Source organism: Muntiacus reevesi, chromosome 6 (assembly GCF_963930625.1).
Source record: "Muntiacus reevesi chromosome 6, mMunRee1.1, whole genome shotgun sequence".
NCBI classification, from domain to species: Eukaryota; Metazoa; Chordata; class Mammalia; order Artiodactyla; family Cervidae; genus Muntiacus; species Muntiacus reevesi.
The window spans coordinates 27,459,457-27,479,647 of NC_089254.1; the positions used below are offsets into that span (position 1 = coordinate 27,459,457).

At 39.1% G+C, this 20,191-nt stretch overlaps 2 protein-coding genes across 2 annotated transcripts in view; both read left to right on the top strand.

Moving 5' to 3' along the window:
• The first annotated feature begins 15,252 nt into the window (after nucleotides 1–15,252).
• Nucleotides 15,253–19,297, top strand: LOC136170293 (uncharacterized). Its single transcript, XM_065938461.1, has 5 exons — nucleotides 15,253–15,285; nucleotides 15,919–15,925; nucleotides 17,488–17,847; nucleotides 18,465–18,627; nucleotides 19,087–19,297. Exons 1-5 carry the CDS (start codon nucleotides 15,253–15,255, stop codon nucleotides 19,295–19,297), a joined length of 774 nt encoding a protein of 257 aa, XP_065794533.1.
• Nucleotides 19,249–20,191, top strand: part of ITGB8 (integrin subunit beta 8) — a 92,075-nt gene continuing 91,132 nt past the window's right edge. Inside the window, exon 1 of the mRNA XM_065938594.1 lies at nucleotides 19,249–19,515. Within this exon, the coding sequence (XP_065794666.1) occupies nucleotides 19,389–19,515 (127 nt within the window). The 5' untranslated portion in view covers nucleotides 19,249–19,388. The remainder of the gene's footprint in view (nucleotides 19,516–20,191) is intronic.

Consider the following 20,191-nt stretch of genomic DNA (forward strand, 5'->3'; position numbering starts at 1 on the left):
TACTTGCTAGGTCTTGCTTTAGTTTATTGCCTAGACCTGCAGTTCTCAACCAGGAGTGATTTTGCCTCTCAAGGGACCTTTGGCAATGTCTGGACACAGTTAATTTTTGCCACAACTGGGGAGAAAACACAACTGACATCTAGCAGGTAAAAGCTATGGATGCTGGTAAACATTGTACAATGCACGGCACAGTCCCTCTTACCCCAACAAAGTATTATCGAGATTAAAAGCAGATTGAGGCCTTGGAGCCTGATCTGGCCCAGCAGTGAGATACCCCATTCTTCCCCATGATTCTCTTCATTATACAGGTCTGGATTTCTCAATAAGCAATGGAGAAAAAGGATGAACAGGGGCACTAGAGTTGGAACATCAGGATTATCTGTAAATATTCTCAACCTACACAAGTAAGACTGTGGTGCTTAAAACTGGCTATAAATTAGAATAATTTGTCAGGCTTCTTTTTTCTTTTGAAATACCAACTGTATTTAAATATCAGCTCAACCTCTAACTCAAGAGATCCTGATTCAAAGAATGCTGGATGGCAGGAGTTTTTAAAATTTACTTACTTGATTCTGGCATGTAGAATATTAGCCTCTTTACCTGGAGATTGTGACTCCTATATGTATATGTATACATATATATATATATATATATAGGTGGAGTCTAAAGAGTGAAATGGGAAAATCCTCACAGGTGATTATGTCAGCACTCCCCTTCCTCCTTGCCTACTGACAAACTGGCCTAAACACTCTCGGGCACTTAGCCTGCCATGTTATGGCAAGAAAAGTACCTGTGCCAGACTCTCAGCTTACTCTTCTGCACTTCTTTGGGACTGAAGCACATCCTAACACTCAGTTAATGCTTGTTAGACCAGCAAGAAGCACCATTTACACTGGCTGTAAATGTTGAACAGCCAGTTCAAGTATAATAGGATCACTCTGCTATGTACCTTTACTAGATTTTCATTAGAAGGTAGATATAAAAATATCAGTCAGTATTCTTAGAATTTTACCACCTTAATGTCAAGATCAATCAAATAATATAAACAATTTACATAATTCAAGATGAGACAGAAGCTGTTGATAGGATGTTATCCTGTGATTCATCTCCTTCTACATGGGACTTGTCTTGCCCTACCCCCCCAAAAAGGAAACACTAGGTCAGTGAATGCACTGTCATCTGCCTCAGATGCTAAGCAATGGAAGTCTGCTCATTAAAAAAAAGAGTTGGGTGGAGAAGGGAAAAAAGTGAAATAGGCTATTATTATAATAATTACTTTGGCATAACTGTGTTATTTTGTCATGACAATAAGCTTTTCTGAACATGTTATTATTGCATTACATTTGTGGTAAAAAGAAAAAAATCAAAACAATGTTTTTCTTTTAAAAATGTATTTGTTGAAGGAAAACAGTAATTTAATAAATTAAATTTCTCAAAAATTATCAAGTTCTAACTTTACTGTTTTTAATTTTTCCCATTAAACCCAAAGCCAGAAAGAATCTTTAATGTGTTTTTTTACTGAGTAAAATTATTTTTTCACCCTCTTTAAAACATAAATGTATGTGTATATCTTGAAATTTTCTGTCCTAGGACCTAAAATAGATAAGAGAAAACCAAAACAGAGTAAGGTTTCTGGAATGGTTTTTCAAACTCTGCTATCCTTCTAAAGAAGGCTGTATGGCAATTATGCTTCAAGTTGTTACATCTCTCCCTTCTCTAGAAACATATTGTTAGCTATCTGGGTAAAATGAACCTTTAAGTTCGTTAAACTCCTATTATCTTTTAACCTTTCTAATACTCAAAAAAATACTTATAAATAGTTTCTTAAAGGTGCCAGGCCCAGTGTCTTACTGAACACTTTATGTAAATAACAAAACCTGTACAGACCTGTCATATGTACATCTTTGCTTGAGTGTCTGACACTTTGTGACCCCATGGACTATACAGTCCATGGAATTCTCCAGGCTAGAATACTGGAGTGGGTAGCCAGCCATTCCCTTCTCCAGGGGATCTTCCCAACCCAGGGATCAAACCCAGGTCTCCCACATTGCAGTTGGATTCTTCACCAGCTGAGCCACCAGGGAAGCCCAAGAATACTGGGGTGAGTAGCCTATCCCATCTCCAGTGCATCTTCCCAGCCCAGGAATTGAGCCAGTATCTCCTGCATTGCGGGCGGATTCTTTATCAACTGAGCTACCAGGGAAGCCCTGGGTCAAACTTACCTTGGTGCAAAGTATCAAACTTAAATGTCCTCAGGACTCTGACCTGTAACATAGATAAGCAAATCCAATCTAGGTAAATGAAAAGCAGTAACATGATTACAGTGAAAAATGGTAACCGACTCTCAAAGAAACAACAGGGAATGGTGAAGACTGAAGCAAACTGGGGAGCCTCGGCTCCTTAGGTGGCAGCAAATATGCAATTCTAGCTCACTGCCATGCAGAAATGTAAGCCTAGTTGTGCCCCACATTCTGATTGTCCAAGAGAAGCTGAAGTAGAGTTTTTTGAAATCTCTTGATTTTAAAAAGTTTCACACACACAAAAAGCAATAATTCTTTGAACCATTCTATGAGTGGATAGTATGAGGGCCAAACAAAATGTGTTCATATTTGATGCTGAAACTTGTGTTTCACAGACTAGACGATTCAGGAAATCCAAGCATAAATAGGGGTGTATTTTAGAGGAAAAGACCTCAGCTAACAAAAATACAAAAGTGTAACCATTAGGCAAGGATGTGAAATTCAGACTAAAGAGCAAGTCTCATGTTTCTTTTGCTAATCTTGCCAAGATAGATTAAGGCTATCTTAATAAAGCCACTCTCCTTTCCCTTGGTCATTTGATCTCCTTTAAAGCTAAATGTGTTGGATATTTTCCATTCACCCATCCAGCTCCCTTCTCTACCCTCTGTGTGTCCCAGAAAGCTGGTCAGTGTGGACTGCATTAAAGAGTTACTTCATCTCTGGCTTCCACAGTGTTTGTGTGGCTGGAGTTTGGAGGATAGGAAGAAACTGACATCTGGGCATTTATTTGCCCTGCTTATTCCCTGCTGGTTCACTGATTAGCTCCTTTCTCTTGATCTGGAGGCCGTCTATACACAGATCTTCCATGCCCTTTGTGGATGCATTTCTTGAACTATTTCCTCCTCCTGACCCTTCAAGACAAGGGTCCTAAGGGCTCCCCACTGTTATAAGGCCCAAGGGACTATACCATCACTTGCTCCCTTCCATAAAACCCATCCTGCAAACTTCAATTACCTAGCTTAACTGTGCTTTCTATTTCCTGCTGGGAGCCTGCCTTAAGATGTCATTTTAAAAGTCACAATCATTTCCCAGGGTTGGGATTTTAACTGGGCAAAGCTTTGCATCAAGCCCTTTAATTCTTAATTTTCTGGGTCCTTTGAAAAAAGCAAAGCTTCACCTTGGAAATTTGTTAAGGAAGAATCTTATTATTCAAGAATTTGAATAAATGTTTATGCAAATCTGTTTATTATTAAAGTAGCAGAAAAACAATAAACAATCCACATCCTATCTTAGGAGTATGCCAAGTCCCTTTTGGGTGTCCCACCAGCTTCCCACTATACTTTGCTCTCTGCCTTGAGGTGCTAGTCTTTCTAGAATCCACTACTGCCTGGCTTAAGGATGGGTTTTGCCAATTATGTGTCTTGATCAGAGAAGAGGGAGAGAATGAAGTAGGGGTAGTTATTCTTCCTGTCCCTCCCTGAAGATGACCTCAGGTTGGCTTTGACTTTTCAACAAAGATGACAGAACTTGTCAAGAAATATCCACACACTAAGTACTTCTGAGGTCCAGCAGACCTTCTTTTGCCCCTTGAAGCCTAAGGATAATGATGTATCTCCCCATGGTTTCTAACTCAAGGATAAAACACTATCACTGGACTCTATCCCCATGTTTGTGAATAGTCCTTTTATTGTCAAATACTCTTCAAATTACCCAGTTTAAGCATACTGTCTATTTCACTGCCAAAAATCTAGTGGAATCAGGAATGTATTTAAGTAGACTGAAATACAAACTCACTTAACAATAATATACAACATAGAAAGAGATTTACAACAAAACCTGTAAATCCAGTATGAACAAAGCTACATAAAAATAAAGAAATGAAATTCACCATGCCAATGTAATATGTTCTTCATATTTTCTGTTAGAAAAACACCTAACATTTTAAATAAAAATTTTCCTTTAAAGATTACTTCAAGGTGAAAAACATTTTAGATTATGCCTAGAAGAATCCAGAAAGTGGAGAAGGGAATGGCAACCCACTCCAGTACTCTTGCCTGGAGAATCCCATGGACAGAGGAGCCTGGTAGGCTGCAGTCCATGGGGTCGCGAAGAGTCGGACACGACTGAAGTGACTTAGCAGCAGCAGCAGCAGCAACCTAGAAAGATGTAGACGTGGCAATAGAAATAATTCTTGAGAATAGAGTAGGACAAAGAAGAAAATTAGGAAAAAAAAAATGTTCAACTGAGGGAAAACACTACAAAAAAACCAAGCAGAAGTGCTTGTATAAAACTCAAGATTCTGTTCTGTACAGCATGTAGCTGGAAATAGAAGGAGGCAAGGAGCATGCCACTGAAAGTAGTACCTAGAATGTGCTTTCAGAATATTCAGTTTCATACCTGAGGCTAAGGGTCTTTCATGGCTTGGAGAGAGGTTGGGAATGGCATAAGATGAACCATAGATGGGTTTAAGAAAAGAATAACAAGTTTATTTACTTATTTACTAAATTATTTTCTCTTTGCCAAAAGTTTTATTTAATTTACTTTTTAATTGAAATATAGTTTACTTATAATGTTGTGCTAGTTTCAGGCAGGATGTATAGTAAAGTGATTCAGATATACACACACACACACACACACACACACACACATATACATACATACACACACACACACATACACACACACATACATATTGCTTTTCAGATTCTTTTCCCTTACAGGTTTTTACAAAGTATTGAGTATAGTTTCCTGTGTTATACAGTAGGTCCTTTTTGGCTATTTGTTTTATATAGTAGTATGTATATGTTAATCCGAAACTCCTAATTTATACCTCCCTTTACTTTCCCATTAGGTAAGCATAAATCTGCTTTCTATGTCTATAGGTCTATTTCTGCTTTGTAAATAAGTTCATTTATATCCTTTTTTTTAGATTCTACATATAATCAATATCATATAATATCTGTCTTTCTCTGTCTGGCTTACTTCACTTAGTATGATAATCTCTAAGACTATGTTGCTACAAATAACATCATTTCATTCTGTTTTATGACTGAGTAATATACCATTGTGTACAGACACCGTATCTTCTTTATCAACTTATCTGTCAATGGATACTTCGGCGGCTTGTCTTTGCTGCCATAAACAGTGCTGCTATGAACACTGGGTGCCTGTATCTTTTTGAATTACAGTTTGCTCCAGGTATACGCACAGGAGTGGGACTACAGGATCATATGTTAGCTCCCTTTTTAGTTTTTTATGGAATTTCCATACTATTCTCTATAGTGGCTGCACCAGTTTACATTCCACCAACAGTGCAGAGGGGTTCCTTTTGTCCACACCCTCTCCAGCAATTATTATTTGTAGATTTTTTGATGATTCTGATCAATGGGAGGTGATACCTTATTGTAGTTTTGACTCTGTTTCTCTTCTCTACTAATTAGCAATATTGAGCATCTTTTCATGTGCCTTTGGTCATCTGTATGTCTTCTTTGGAGAAATAACTTTTTAGATCTTCCACACATTTTTTGATTGGCTTTTTTTTTTTTTTTTTTGCTGTTGAGCTGCATGAGCTATTTGTATATTTTGGAGATTAATCCTTTGTGGTCGGATCATTTAAAAATATTTTCTCCTATTCTGTAGGCAGTCTTGTCATTTTATTTATGGTTTCCTCTGCTGTGCAAAAGCTTTTAAAAGTTTAATTAGGTCTCTTACTTTTGTTTTTATTTCCACTACACTAGGAGATTGATTAAAAAAGATACTCTGTGTTTTATATCAGATTGTTCTGCCTATGCTTTCCTCAAGGAGTTTTATAGTATCCAGTCTTACACTCATGTCTTTAATCCATTTTGCATTTATTTTTGTATATGGTGTTAGGGAGTATCCTACTTTCATTATTTTACACATAGTAGTCTCGTTTACCCAGCACAAGTCATTGAAGAGACTGTCTCTTCTCCATTGCATATTCTTACCCCCTTTGTCACAGATTAATTGATCATAGGTATGTGAGTTTATTTTGGGGTTTTCTGTTCTGTTCCATTGATCAATATGTCTATTTTTGTGGCGGTACCATACTGTTTTGATGACTGTAGTTTCATAGAATAGTATAAAGTCAGGAAGCCTGATTCCTCCAGTTCCATTTTCCATGCAAATGGAAGTCAAAAGATAACTGGAGTAGCAATACTTACATCATACAAAATAGACTTTAAAATAAAGTCTGTTATAAAAGACAAAGAAGGACATGACATTATGATCAAGGGATCAATCCAAGAGGAAGATATATTTAATAACAATAACATAATTATAAATATATATGCACCCAACATAGGAGCACCTCAATATATAAGACAAATACTAGCACCATAAAATGAGAAATCAACAGTAACACAATCACAGGGGGATAATTTAACACCCCACTTACACCAATGGACAGATCATCCAGACAGAAAATTAATCAGGAAACACAAGTCTTAAATAACACATTATACCACAGATAGACTTAACTGATATTTATAGGACATTCCATCCAAAAGCAGCAGAATACACATTCTTTCAAGTGCATATGAAACATTCTTCAGGAGATATCACATGCTCGGCCGTAAAGCAAGCCTCAGTAAATTTAAGAAAGTTGAAATCATTTCAACCACCTTTTCTAACCACAGTGCTATGGGATTAGAAATCAACTACAAGAAAAAAGCTTTTTAAAAAAACACAAACATGTGGTGGCTAAGCCATATGCTACTGAACGACCAATGGATCAGTGAATATAAATCAAAGAGGAAATAAAAAAATATCTAGATATAAATGACAATGAAAAGACACTCCCAAACCTATGGGATGAAAGAAAAGTGGTCTAAGATGGAAGTTTATAGCAATAAAACCTTTCCTCAGGAAACAAAGAAAACCCCAAATAAACAATATAATTTTACGCCTAAAGGAACTAGAGAAAGAAGAACAAACAAAACCCAAAGTTAGAATAAGGGAAAAATCACAAAGATCAAAGCAGAAAGAAAGAAAATCGACACCAAAAAATGAAAGAGGTAAATGAAATTAAAAGCTGGTTCTCTGAAAAGATAAACAAAATTGAAACTTTTAGCCAGACTCATCAGGGAAAAAAGAGCTCAAATCAATAAAATCAGAAATGAAAAAGAGAAGTTACAACTGATATCAGAGAAATACAAATAACCATAAGCATCTGCTATAAGTAACTGTATGCCAATAAAATGAATAACCTAGAAGTAAAGAACAAATTCTTAGAAAAGTACAATTTCCCAAGATCAAATCAGGAAGAAGTAGAAAATACAAACAATGCCAATTACAAGTACTAAATTTGAACCTGTGATTAAAAAGTTCCCAACAAACAAAAGTCCAGGACCAGATAGCTTCACAGGAAAATCATAGCAAACATTTAAGGAAGAATTATGCCTATCCTTCTGAAACTATGTCAAAAAATTGCAGAGGAAGAAACACTTCTGAACTCATTCTATGAGGCCACCATCACCCTGGTACCAAAACTAGACACAGATATAAAAAAAAGAGAAACTTATAGACTGATATCATTGATGAACATAGGTGCAGAAATCCTCCACTAAATACTAGCGAACTGAGCCTAAATAATGCATTAAAAGTACATACACCATGGTCAAGTGGGATTTATTGAAGGATGGAAAGATTTTTCAATACCCACAAATCAGTGTGATACACCATATTATCAAGTTGAAGAGTGAAAACCAAATGATCATCTCAATATATGCAGAAAAAAGCTTTTGATAAAATTCAACATCCACTTACAATAAAAATTCTCCAGAAAGTGAGCACAGAGGAAACATACCTCAACATAATAAAGGCCATATATGACAAGCCAAGAACTAACATCATACTCAGTGATTAAAAGCTGAAAGCTTTTCCTCTAATTTTAGGAACAAGACAAGGATACCCACTCTAGCCACTTTTATTCAACATAGTTTTGGAAGTCCTAGCCACAGTAATCAGATAATAAAAAAAAAAAAGAAAAAGAAAGAAATGGAATTCACATTGGAAAAGAAGAAGTAAAACTAGTAGTAAAACAGTGTTGGCAGATGACATGATACTAAACACAGAAAATCCCAAAGATTCTTCCAGAAAACTACTAGAACTCATCAATTAAATCAGTAAAGTTTTAGGATACAAAATTAACATACAGAAACTGGTTACATTTCTATATACTAATAACAAAAAATCAGAAAGAGAAATTAAGGAAACAATCCCATTTTTACTACTGCATCAAAAAGAATAAAATACTGAGGAATAAACCTACCTAAGGATGCAAGAACCCTTACATAGAAAACTAAACGACACTGATGAAAGAAATTGAAGATGACACAATCAGATGGAAAGATATACTATCTTCTTAGATTGGAAGAAACAATATTGCTAAAATGACTATACTACCCAAAACAATCTACAGATTCAACACAATCCCTATCAAATTACCAATGGCATTTTCACAGAGCTAGAACAAAAAATCTTAAAATTTGTATGGAAACACAAAGAACACCAAATAGTCAAAGCAATCTTGAGTTTAGATTTGTATTTTAGAAGGAAAACTCTCATAGCACTGTGGGAATGAGATAGCTGGGAGTTCAAGAGAAAGATGAGAAAAGCCTGAACTAAGGCAGCAATAAAGGAATTACACAAGAAGGAAAACACTGCAGAAACTTCACTAAGGTGGGATTAATGAAATTTGTTAACTAATGGAAGACAGGGGTTATACAGCATATATTTCTGAGAGAACAGTAATACCTAGGGCATGCCTAAAACATGATACTCTGCTACTTTTGCTTTGAAAAGGGTTCTTTTAGTGAGTGAAAAACAGTTTGCATTTTGTTGTTGTTGTGATTTATATCATACTGAAATGTGCATCTTTATAAAAAACTTTATTTATGACTCTTTAGGAGGCAAATTTTTCAGATAGAAATTAATGTTTCAGATATTTTATCTCCAGGGGATCTCCCCGACCCAGGTATTGAACCTTGCTTTGTTTCCTGCATTGCACGCAGATTCTTTACCATCTGAGCCAGATTTTATTCAGTTCAGTTCAGTTCAGTTCACTTGCTCAGTCGTGTCCAACTCTTTGCAACCCCATGGACCACAGCACGCCAGGCCTCTCTGTCCATCACCAACTCCCGGAATTTACCCAAACTCATGTCCATTGAGTCGGTGATTCCATCCAACCACCTCATCCTCTGTCATCCCCTTCTCCTCCTGCCTTCAACCTTTCCCAGCATCAGGGTCTTTTCAAATGAGTCGGTTCTTTGCCAGATTTTATTACACGTTGTCAACTAATTGCAAGAAAATCTGAGTCAATTTACCATTCTAACATTAATGGGTTCCTATTTCAACCTTCTACTGTTAGACTAAGTATTGTCACTTAAAAATTCTTTGAGCATTTAATGCGCAAAAATGGCATCTGTTTTTTCATTAATAATTTTTGGATAACAGATAACCCTGAACCTTCCCCCATGTTTTTAAGCATTTGTATTCCCTATCCTTAAAACATATGCTGATGCTTTTTTGCATATATGTCTATTGTAGACTACATATTTTCTTATCCATTTGTATGAACATAGTCTGTGTTAAGTATCTTTACCTTTTTTAAAAAATTTATAAACACCTAAGTTTTAAAGAATCATCATCAAATTTGTTGATTTGTTCTTTTGAAATTAGATACACTATTTTTAGAAAGAACTTTTAGTACCAATGCCAGAAAAAAAAATATATATATGTATGTATATGTTGTCTTAAAAGTTTTACACTAAGCTCTTTAATCCATCATGAATGCATTTTGGTATAAAGTAAGTTTCTAGTATAAAATAGTTAAGCAACAGGATATATTCTAAAACACCTGGAAATTTAGCCATTATTTTATAACAACTTTTTTTTTTGAAAGTCACTCAGTCGTGTCCTACTCTTTGCGACCCCATGGACTATACAGTCCATGGAATTCTCCAGGCCAGAATACTGGAGTGAGTAGATTTCTCTTCTCCAGGGGATCTTCCCAATCCAGGGATTGAACCCAGGTCTTCCGCATCATAGGCAGTAGAGTTTAATATATAAAATATTGAATCACTATGGTGTACACCTGAAATTAATATAATACTGTAAATCAACTATACTTCAATTAAAAAAAAGAAAGAAAAGGCTTAGTTTCACATGGAAAAATTAAAATTAAAAAATGCAATGTTTACAAATCCATGTTGCTTTTTTCCTAAATAACTCACAATTGTCCCAACACTATTTTTCTCTCTCTCTGCATTGATATTCCAAGTATATTTTCTGTTAAATTACATTATCATGGTTATTAGATCCTATTTCTAAGCTATTCTATTTACCAACTCAGTCATCTTTTTTTTATTTTTGCATATCACTTCCAAATCAGGTTCTACTATCTTTGAGAAAAGGGACTGGGTTTTACTAATGCTTGTATTTTCCATAGGCCCTATCACTTTACATGTAGTAAATGTTCAATAAATATTAACATATTTATTACATAAATGTTTAAATTTAATATCCTGCATGCAATTTGCAAAGAATTTCCTCAGCACTGTAAAAAGTTACATTCTTCAAGGTGAAACATGAAGTAATTTTGAAATTGGAGAAGGGGGATGAAAATGGAAGCATTCCAAGTTTAAAAATGCCATGTGAATTTGATTAGAATAATTTAAATTTTGTAGTGACTTCATTCTCCAGAGGCGATGTGATCATGAGAAAATACTGAGAGAGAGAATTTAGTCGTGGGCTTACTGTGAATTACCAAAGCTCAGAAAAGCTTTAAGCTGTGTAATGATGTGCAAATCAGTCCACATACCATTGTGGCTCAACAGATGAACAATGTCAATGGTGCAATGTTGTCTTTACAATGTCTGCTGATACCTTTATTTGGGAGAACCAGCTGTGAATCCTTAACACTGCTATACATTTAGAGTATTGAGCAATAAAGCAATAAGATTTAAAATATATATTCATTTCTCCTCCTGAGTGCATTTGAGTTTAAACGTGCTAAATGTTAAATAAAATCAGTATTAAGTATGTTGTCCCTGTCATGTACAAATATGTGAAGTTTTCACACAGTTATTATATCAAATTGTACAGGATGACTTCAGGCTGAAAAGACTGTGAAACAATCTGTTTGATTAAGGAGACATTAAACTAGACCATCATAAAGAATGCTAGGATTACAAACTTCTATATAAAGGCATGCTCACTACATCTATTAATGTGGGTAAAGAATTGTATAGTTCCAGAAAAGGAAAGTTATGTATTCAGCAAAACCAAAGATATTTGATGTTATTTTTATGACAATATGCAAGTCTTGAAATAAGTATTTATGTATTTTCAATGTTGTTTACATTGTAAAATTAAAGCAACCTAAATTACCATTACAAAAACTCTTGGGATAATATGTGATGGATTCTAACAGGTTTCATTTCCCTGTGATTCTCTTTTTAAAGTAGTTTTAGGTTCCCACCAAAACTGCACGACAAAGTACAGAGGGTTCCCTTTTGCTCCATACCCTCCCATACTTTGCTTCCCCCACTATGGACATTCCATTTCACAGCACTACAATGGATAAACCTACACTGACGTACCAGTATCACCAAAGTCCAAGGTTTACATTAGAGTTCACTCTTGCTGTATTTTACATGGAATGTACAATGACATACATCCACCACTGTAGCATTATACAAAGAAGTTTCACTGCTCTAAAACTCTCCCATGTTCCATCAATTTACCCTTCCCTCCCCTTTTAACCTGGCAACCATCTTTTTCCTGTCTCCATACTTCTGCTTTGTCCAAAGCATATTGTATGGCTGGAATCATAGAGTATGTAGCCTTTTCACATTGCCTTCTTTTACTCAGGAACATACATTTAAGGTTTCCTCATGTCTTTTCATGGCTTGATAACTCAGTTCTTTTTAGTGCTGAATACTACTTCATCTGGATATACATCATGTATTTATCCATTCATCTGAAGGATATTCTGGTTGCTTCTGACTTTTAACAATTAAATAAAGCTGCTATACATGTCCCACGTGCAGGTTTTTGTGTGGAAATAAAGTTTCCAACTCCTTTTGATAAACAGCAAAGAGTTCAAGTGACGGATAATGTGAGCAGGGTGTGATTTAGTTTTGTAAGAAACGACCAAACTCTTCCAAAATGGCTCTGCCATTTTGCATTCCCACCAGTAGTGAATGAGGATTTCCATTGCTCTACATCCTTATAAGCATTTGGTGTTGCCAGTGTCTTAGATTTAGAACATTTTAATAGAATTGTAATGATACCTGGTTTTAATTTGCAATTTTGATAGCTATTTTAATTTCATCAGTGCATAAATGAATAAATTCAGTCTCAGGGAAATTAAATAATTTGCCCATGATTCTACAGCTACTAAGTAGCAGATTAAAAATTGTTTTTTACAGATTCCAAAGCCCTTGTGATTTTTATTCTGCAGGCTGCCTGTTAGCTAGACAAGAATAAAATTCAAATTCACACATGGAGAATACCACAGAGTAGTTTCCAGACTGATTATTACTTGTTTTAGTTTGGGTTCCTCCAGAAGAGGACCCTGAGATAAGGAAATATCAGGGAACAGTGGAGAAAGGAAGGAGGGAAAGGCAGTGAATGAAGGATGTTTGAATACACATATTTCTGTGGGCAGCTGCAGCTTAGTCCTACAGGCAAGCTAGGGGAAGAGTGCTCAGTATTACTCAAAATACAGTGTGTGACAGTACCAGTGTCTGGACACATCCAGGAAAAATTATATATAAAAAGTAAAAGTAACAATTTAGAAACTTTGATAACAACTTGACATTTTTCTACCATCATTTTGTAATTCATTTTACTTTTTTCCAATCCATGATAGACTGAAAGTGAAAAATTGGCCCCAAAATTGTTTGAGAAGCACTAACATGGAACACAAGGCCCAATGTGACTCCTTTCAAGAAACAAGGGAGCTGGGGTATTTACATCTCACTTCCCATCAGGTCAGCCCTTGAGACAGTGTTCAGAAGTGTCCATTTCCCAGCACTTCTGGTTGGGTGGAATGAAGTGATATGCCTGTGGTGGCACATGAAAGTCATTAACAATGGGGTCTGCTACAAACTTTGTGAATAAAAATTTTCACAAAGCTAATAAATTAATTAAAACAGCACATCTCTATAATCACACATCACATCTCTATAATCATCCGGGAAATGAATTAAAGGTTAGCTATGATTTAATTTGCTACACGCTACATAGAGAAAGATAATAGGAAGCTAGAATTTGACTATGCACAGATAAAATATTTCATTCTAAAGTACCCATGAAAATAAATAATACTGCCAACCAAAGCATTGGTTAATAGGTAAGGTAGCTAAATTATAACCGTACCATGAACAAAATCCAACTGTAGTGTAAAGGACTAGTCCATGGAATTCAGGCTATGTGAGTAATGAGTATTTGTCACTTTACAGGGTTTCCTTCATCAACCTAAGATAATTTTGTTATCAGCTTGTTGAAATATTTTATTTTCCACTAGGGAAGCTGAAGGCAAGAGTTTTTCCTTCCTTCTCTCCACTCTCAGAAAGCCAGAGGACTGGCATGTGAATAAAGACCTCAAAAATTAGATATTCTCAACCAGGATTCTGAACCTCGAGCAAGTGGTCCAAAGATGAAAAGATGAAAATAAAGCATTCTTATTTTTTGGATACTTAACTGCTACTACTTATACCTTCCCTGGTTTCTGGCCTTATTTAATCTTAGGCTCTCACCCTTCTGCTGATTCTGTGAGCTCTCAATTTCCTTGCAATAATTTCCTTTTTTTTAACTTATGGATAGTCCAAATCTCTTACTTGAAACCAAAAGTCATCACTGATATGAGGTGGTGGTGAAGAATCAGAGCTCTGACTCATGCCGGCTCAGTAATTCTCTTGAAGAAGTGAAATCAGTCTCTTCACCAAGTTGTTTTTTTGTTTCCACATTTCTACAATCGTTTTAGTTCAGCAGTGTTCTTTATGTAAAATTAGTCTGTGAGATGTTCCCTGAATAAAGGATTCTTCCTTTGGAGAATCTATTTGTATGTTGGCCTATTTAGTGATAGTTGCTCAGTTATGTCTGACTCTGCCACCCTAGGGACTGTAGCCTACCAGGCTCTTTGGCCATGGAATTCTCCAGGCAAGGATACTGGAGTGGGTAGCCATTCCCTTCCCCAGTGTTTCTTCCTGACCCAGGAATTGAACCTGGGTCTCCTGAATTGCTGGCAGATTATTTACCATCTGAGCCACCATGGAAGCCTATTTAAGTTCCTGAAAATTTTTCCAGCAGAGGATTTAAGCTTAACCCAGGATCTCCTTAAACTCAATAATGGAAGTCTTATTTCCAAAAATATTAATGTCTCATACAATTAATATCCATAATATCCAGGATATTTTCATCCGTAAATTACCTTGGAAAGAGACACTGGCTCTAGCAGTTCATTTTTCTTTGTCTTTGCATCTGACACTAGAGTTTATCAATAAGCACACATGAGTCCTTTGAGGAGTCTCTGCATTAATCTATCATGTTAGGGGCTCTTAAACCACAGTATATAAAGCACTATTTGAGAAGTCAGTAACAATGCATATTGCTGGGCATCACACCACATCTATGAATTCAGTATCTCCTGAAAGAGTACAGTAAAGAATCACTCTACAGGTGATTATGTTATAGGCAATTTTCAGTTCACAGCATGAGGAACACTACTTTCTGAAACATTTCAGTGAAAAGTACTTCCTGATGGCTTCTATTCTTTATCATTGGAAGAATCTAGAAATCATAGTCACAATAATATATCCCACTGGCTCAATCATTCATCATCTCCGAAAAGTTGTAGATGAAACAAGTTCACAGACAACTTGTGAACATGAACTTAAAACCTCTGAATAAAACTTCGAATATCTTTGATCTGGACTTCAGGAAGATACAATATTAAAATGTGAATATGGTTTTGGTTGTAACCATGGGGTCAATGGGCTTCCCCAGTGGCTCAGCGGTAAAGAACCCACCTGTAATGCAGGAGCCACAGGAGACACGAGTTAGATCCCTGGGTTAGAAAGATACCCTGGAGGAGGGCATGGCAACCCACTCCAGTATTCCTGCCTGGAGAATCCTTAGGACAGAGGAGCCTGGTGGGCTACAGTCCATAAGGTTGCAGAGTCAGACATGACTGAAGCGACTTAGCAGAAGCAGCACTATCCAGTTAAAGGCTGAACACACACTAAAAGGAGCAGTCTCTCAGATGTCTCTCTCACTCCTATTAACTCTCCGCAGCTTACTCATTTCTCACCATAAACTGAGATATCAAGGTTAAAGGAGTAGGTTAGAAACTTAATTCATCCAATCTTATGACTTATTACAACTAAAGGATTCTGATTATAGGAAGCCCAAAATGAATAGCTAAAATGTTATTTTTAGACTATACATGAATTTCATTTGCTTTCATTAACACAAATAATGAAATATCAGCTGTCAGAAATTTCAAAGACAGCAGAACATGATAGAAACAAAAATTACTCAGGTCACTATCTTCTGAAACTTTTTTTCTTTGTTAGAATTCTTCAGGTAATATATGAAGAGAACAATACTACATTTATTCACAATAAATACTGTACATTTTTTCTTACAGGAAAAAGGTGAGTTGTGGTGACAGTTTTTTTGTTGTAAACAAGCAAACTTTGCCCCAAGCAACTAGCTATATTTGGTCTTAGAAAACCTTACAGCTGATTTGCAAGATTTGGGAGAATTCACTTTTGTCTTTATAGCCCCAAATGTACAGATAATTTGTTAGTAAATAGCTTGCAAGGATCACAGTCTTGCAGCTGGAATATTCACTTATTTTGATAACCAGGATTATGACCTCTTCGCAATTGGGGAGTGATGATATATGGAGTTGTGCTTATTCTTCCATGTCTCCATAAAACTGGCATCCTGACATATATTTGCATGAGCTCCATATAACACAATATGAAACTCTTTCCAAAGGGCTTCAAATTTACAATCTTACAGATTTATATGTTTGTTTTATTCCTCTTGCTACTAAGTTGTGTTGACTTAGTATATAGAGCATAGTGACATCTAACAATATAGAGTTTAAAAATTTGTACATACCTTCTCAATTTCACATTCTCATTATTTGCATAAATTTATATCTTATTTAATATGTAACTTCCATTTACATTTCCACATTAAGAGTTAGACTTTAAAATGTTATGAAACTCTGATGTGATAGTCACTCAACAATGCAGAGTGTACTTATATTAACACATCCTTACAGAGTTTATGGACTGACCTTTTTGCTTTATTGTAGTACTGGACTGTCTCAAAGGTGGCTGCATTTCTTAGAATTCCAAAAAACTAATCTCTGGAAAATACACATGCTGCTTCACCGAAGAGTCACTAATCAGAGCTTGAGTATGTTCCTTTTGTGTTCCAATTTCAAATCCTCACCCCCATTCCAGCTGTTTCTCAGGATCTGTCCTTTAGGACCACCAAAAGCAAAACTATAGCTGTTCAAACGTGGAAGTGAGGAAAGAAAAAATGAAGCTGGGCTGACTTTAATTTTATCTACTTAGAGTACATTTCCAATAGTTGAATTATATTCACAAGTATCATTTTTTTTTCAAGTTTGGGTCATTCATTCAGTCTCTCAAAAGGACTTGCTTTGTAGATCCAGAACACTTGTAATTTTCCAACTAGGTTCCTGGCTTGCTTAGCTAATACTGTGGGCCCCAGTGTGCAGTCCACACCTGAAAAGGGGGAGTTTTTAACGTCGTGGTTTATTAACCAGGTACTTTCCATTCACTCAGTTAACAATTAGAAAAGAGAAAGAAAAAAAGAGAGAGAGAGAGAGCGAGAAACCCTCCTACTTGTTTTTTTACTCCAAATATGGAGATGGAAACTATTAAACAAATAAGAAGGCGGGAAACTCCCGCATATTTCACCTTGACCTGGCTGGAATGCTCTGAAGCCTGTAAGAAGTGGTGCTCTATAAAAAAAAAGATCGGGCTGCTAGTGGAAAAAAGAGAGGTCAGACTTTACCACGGGGAACCTCTCCTGCCCCTAGAGGAAAAAGAGAACCATCAGCCTGTCTCAGATTGGAAACAGCGCCTTGTTTTCATTCAGGGGGACTGGGTTCCCTCCCTCGGCCTAACGTCGTAGTAAAGCGACCCAAAGAGGCGAGCGGCTTTCCCGACAGTTGCCGGGCATAACACCGCCTCCCGGCTTGTACCTAAATTTCTGAGCTGTAAACGCGCAGAAAGGCCCTCCCACCTCCTCTCCTTAGCCTCACTCTTCTGCTTCGCCGCCCTTTGTAACGTCTTTGTTCCGTTTATTCGGAAGGTGACGCTTAAGGTCAAAAGATCCATTGTGACTAGCAAAAGCCCAGGGCCACCACAAGACTCTGGGAAGGATAGGGCTGTCCAGCTCAGGGCTGAGGCTCCAAGCAGAGAAGGAGCCGTGAGAAATTTCAGCCACAACTCCGGGTGCAGCCCCTGCGGACCGGCCCGACTCTCCAAGAGTTGGGAAGACGCTCGGCAATCTTGCGGTGGGGCAAAGGGTGAGCTACTAATTCTGCAAGCAAAACGGGCAGCGCGCACCATCGGAACAGAGGGTGTTGGGGGCAGGGAGAGGCCTCTAGACTCCACTTAGTCTGTGGTAGCGGCCGAGCAGTAAGTATCTCCCAACAAAGGGGCGCGCAGCGTCGGGGTCAGAGGCTGGGACTGTCGCGCAGCGCCACTCTTGCTGAGCGTGTCTCCGCGCTTGCTAGGCGGGCACTGGGGTGCAAGGATTCCGGGAGGAGGGGGAAAGAGAACCGGCTGTGCGATTCCTGCTGCGCGGCTACGCATCAGGAGCTCTTGTGAACGATGGGAATGGCAACTATCAGAGCCAAGGGGGAGAAAAAGAGCTGGAGTGAGCAAAACAAAGAGCGAGTGTGGGCCGTGGTGACTTCATGCCTCACCAATGTCCCGCCCACGCTGCTCCGAGCTGTTGCTGCCGCCGGAGCCGCTGCCGCCGCGCCTGCGGGCGGCCGGGGCAAGGAGCTCTGTAGCGTGGGGCGGTTTCCTAGCAACTCGCCGCCCTAACGCTCCTTGCTATCCACACTTTGGGAGCCCCAACCCCCCTCACCCCAGACGGGGGCCGGGGCATGATCATTCCTCCCCCTCCCCTCGCCAGCTTCGCCTCGCCGGAGCGCACCCCAGAGCGCGACAGCTGTCCGGGCTCTGGACGGCGGCACGCCTGAGCCGCACACTGGGGCCAAGAGAACCAGGGCACGAAGCTCCCGCCCCGTGAAACCAGGCTCCTGCGCCCCCGCGGAACCTCCCCTGCTGAGCTCTCGGTCGGTCGTGCGCTTCACTTCGGGTCAAGCAGGGAGCTGCGATGCCTCGCACTGTGTCCGCCGACGCCGGCGGTGGCTTCTAGAGCGCTCAGGGGCCGCCTCCTCTGGTTGCTGGCACCTCAAGCTTCCTCCCTCGCTAACCAGGACGCTGTCGTTTCGACTTTGCCCGCTGCTCAGCTGATGAGGCTGCAAAGCTGCAACTAACTGAAGTTGGCCTCCCTACCCACCTGTGGAAGAAGCTCGAGCTGATTGATGCGCCATCGACTTTTTTCCCCTTCGGCCTCGCCAACGTCCCCTCCCACAGATGCAGCATCACCCACTGAATGTACATTAGGCTGGTTTTTCCCCCAGCTTCGGGCTTTGTTTGGGTTTGATTGTGTTTGGCTCTTCGCTAAGCTGATTTATGCAGCAGAAGCCCCATCGGCTGGGGAGAGACAAAAGCTCTTTTCTTTGTCCCAGAGCGGGCTGCGGAGCCTTTGCTCGCGTCGCCGCCTCGGGCCATTGGCCGTCAGAGGAGGTGCTTCTCGCGGAGCTCTCGGGACCCGCAAGATTGCCGAGCTGGGAGGGCCGCCTGGGCCCTGAGATGCCGAGCTGTGACCAGGCCGGCGTACCTGCAACGTTTGCTCCGAGCCGCGGGGTCCGCCTGCTGGGCCTGCTGGAAACGTCCTAGCAACACTTGGCACTTCGCGCCGCGGAGCGCGAGCGCGCATCCGGTTAGCAGCCAGGCGGCGGGCGCGGTGCGGTGCGGGCTGCTTTGCATTATGTGCCGCTCGGCCCTGGTTTTCTTTACTGCCACATTAGTCTGCCTGCAAAACTGCAGGCCAGGTCCTGCCCCATTCCTCCGGGCGGCCTGGATGTTTTCAGTTGTTCTTGGACTGGGCCAAAGTGGTAAGTTGTTTTGTTTTCTTTTGTTTTCTTCCTTTTCTCCAAGGTCTTGGGCTGTCAAGAAGAGGCTAGGTAAGTGGCCGGGTGACAGCCTCCAACTGCGGAGAACTTAAGAAGGGCGGGTGTGTGTGGCAGTTCTCCATCGCAGGCAGCCCAAGGGAGGCCAGGTGTCAAGGAAGTATTTCCTCCCTGGAGTGATGGCAGTAACTGCTTGTATCAGGAGACACTATGTGTTGCTCAAGGAGGCAGTAACAGAATGAAAGTTTGGAAAGGTGGTGGATATTTACAGAAGCCAGCTTAGGTGTTCCACTTCATCTTTGAAGGTGCCCTCCTTGAAGGCATCCTTGAAGATGCTCTCCATGTTTCTAGCATTTTGGGTCCACTACCCACTAGCTTGCATTTGATTCAAGCCTGAGAATCAACTGGTATAATGAGAGTGATGGTCCTGTTTTTGAGTCCCTGAAGGAAAAGGATAGCAGCACACGTTTATGCTACCTTAGTGCTTATCCTGAATTAACTGAACACATATGAAGAATATTCCTTCTTTAAGTCACTGTTTTCTCAGCTCAAAAAACAGCTGCCAGCTAAGTCATCCCTCAGTGAGATCAATGACTGAGACTGAGACCCTGAGACAGAAGCCTAGAGCAAGACTGCCAGCTTTCATTCCAGGCAAGCCACT

What these genes read in the sequence shown, in the direction of transcription:
- LOC136170293 (XM_065938461.1), top strand. Translation starts at nt 15,253, where the DNA reads ATGGGGTCAATGGGCTTCCCCAGTGGCTCAGCG. An exon ending in ATCTTGCGGTGGGGCAAAGG is followed by an intron (nt 17,848 to 18,464) that starts GTGAGCTACTAA and finishes TCCCCTCGCCAG; the next exon opens with CTTCGCCTCGCCGGAGCGCA. An exon ending in CCTCCCCTGCTGAGCTCTCG is followed by an intron (nt 18,628 to 19,086) that starts GTCGGTCGTGCG and finishes TCTTTGTCCCAG; the next exon opens with AGCGGGCTGCGGAGCCTTTG.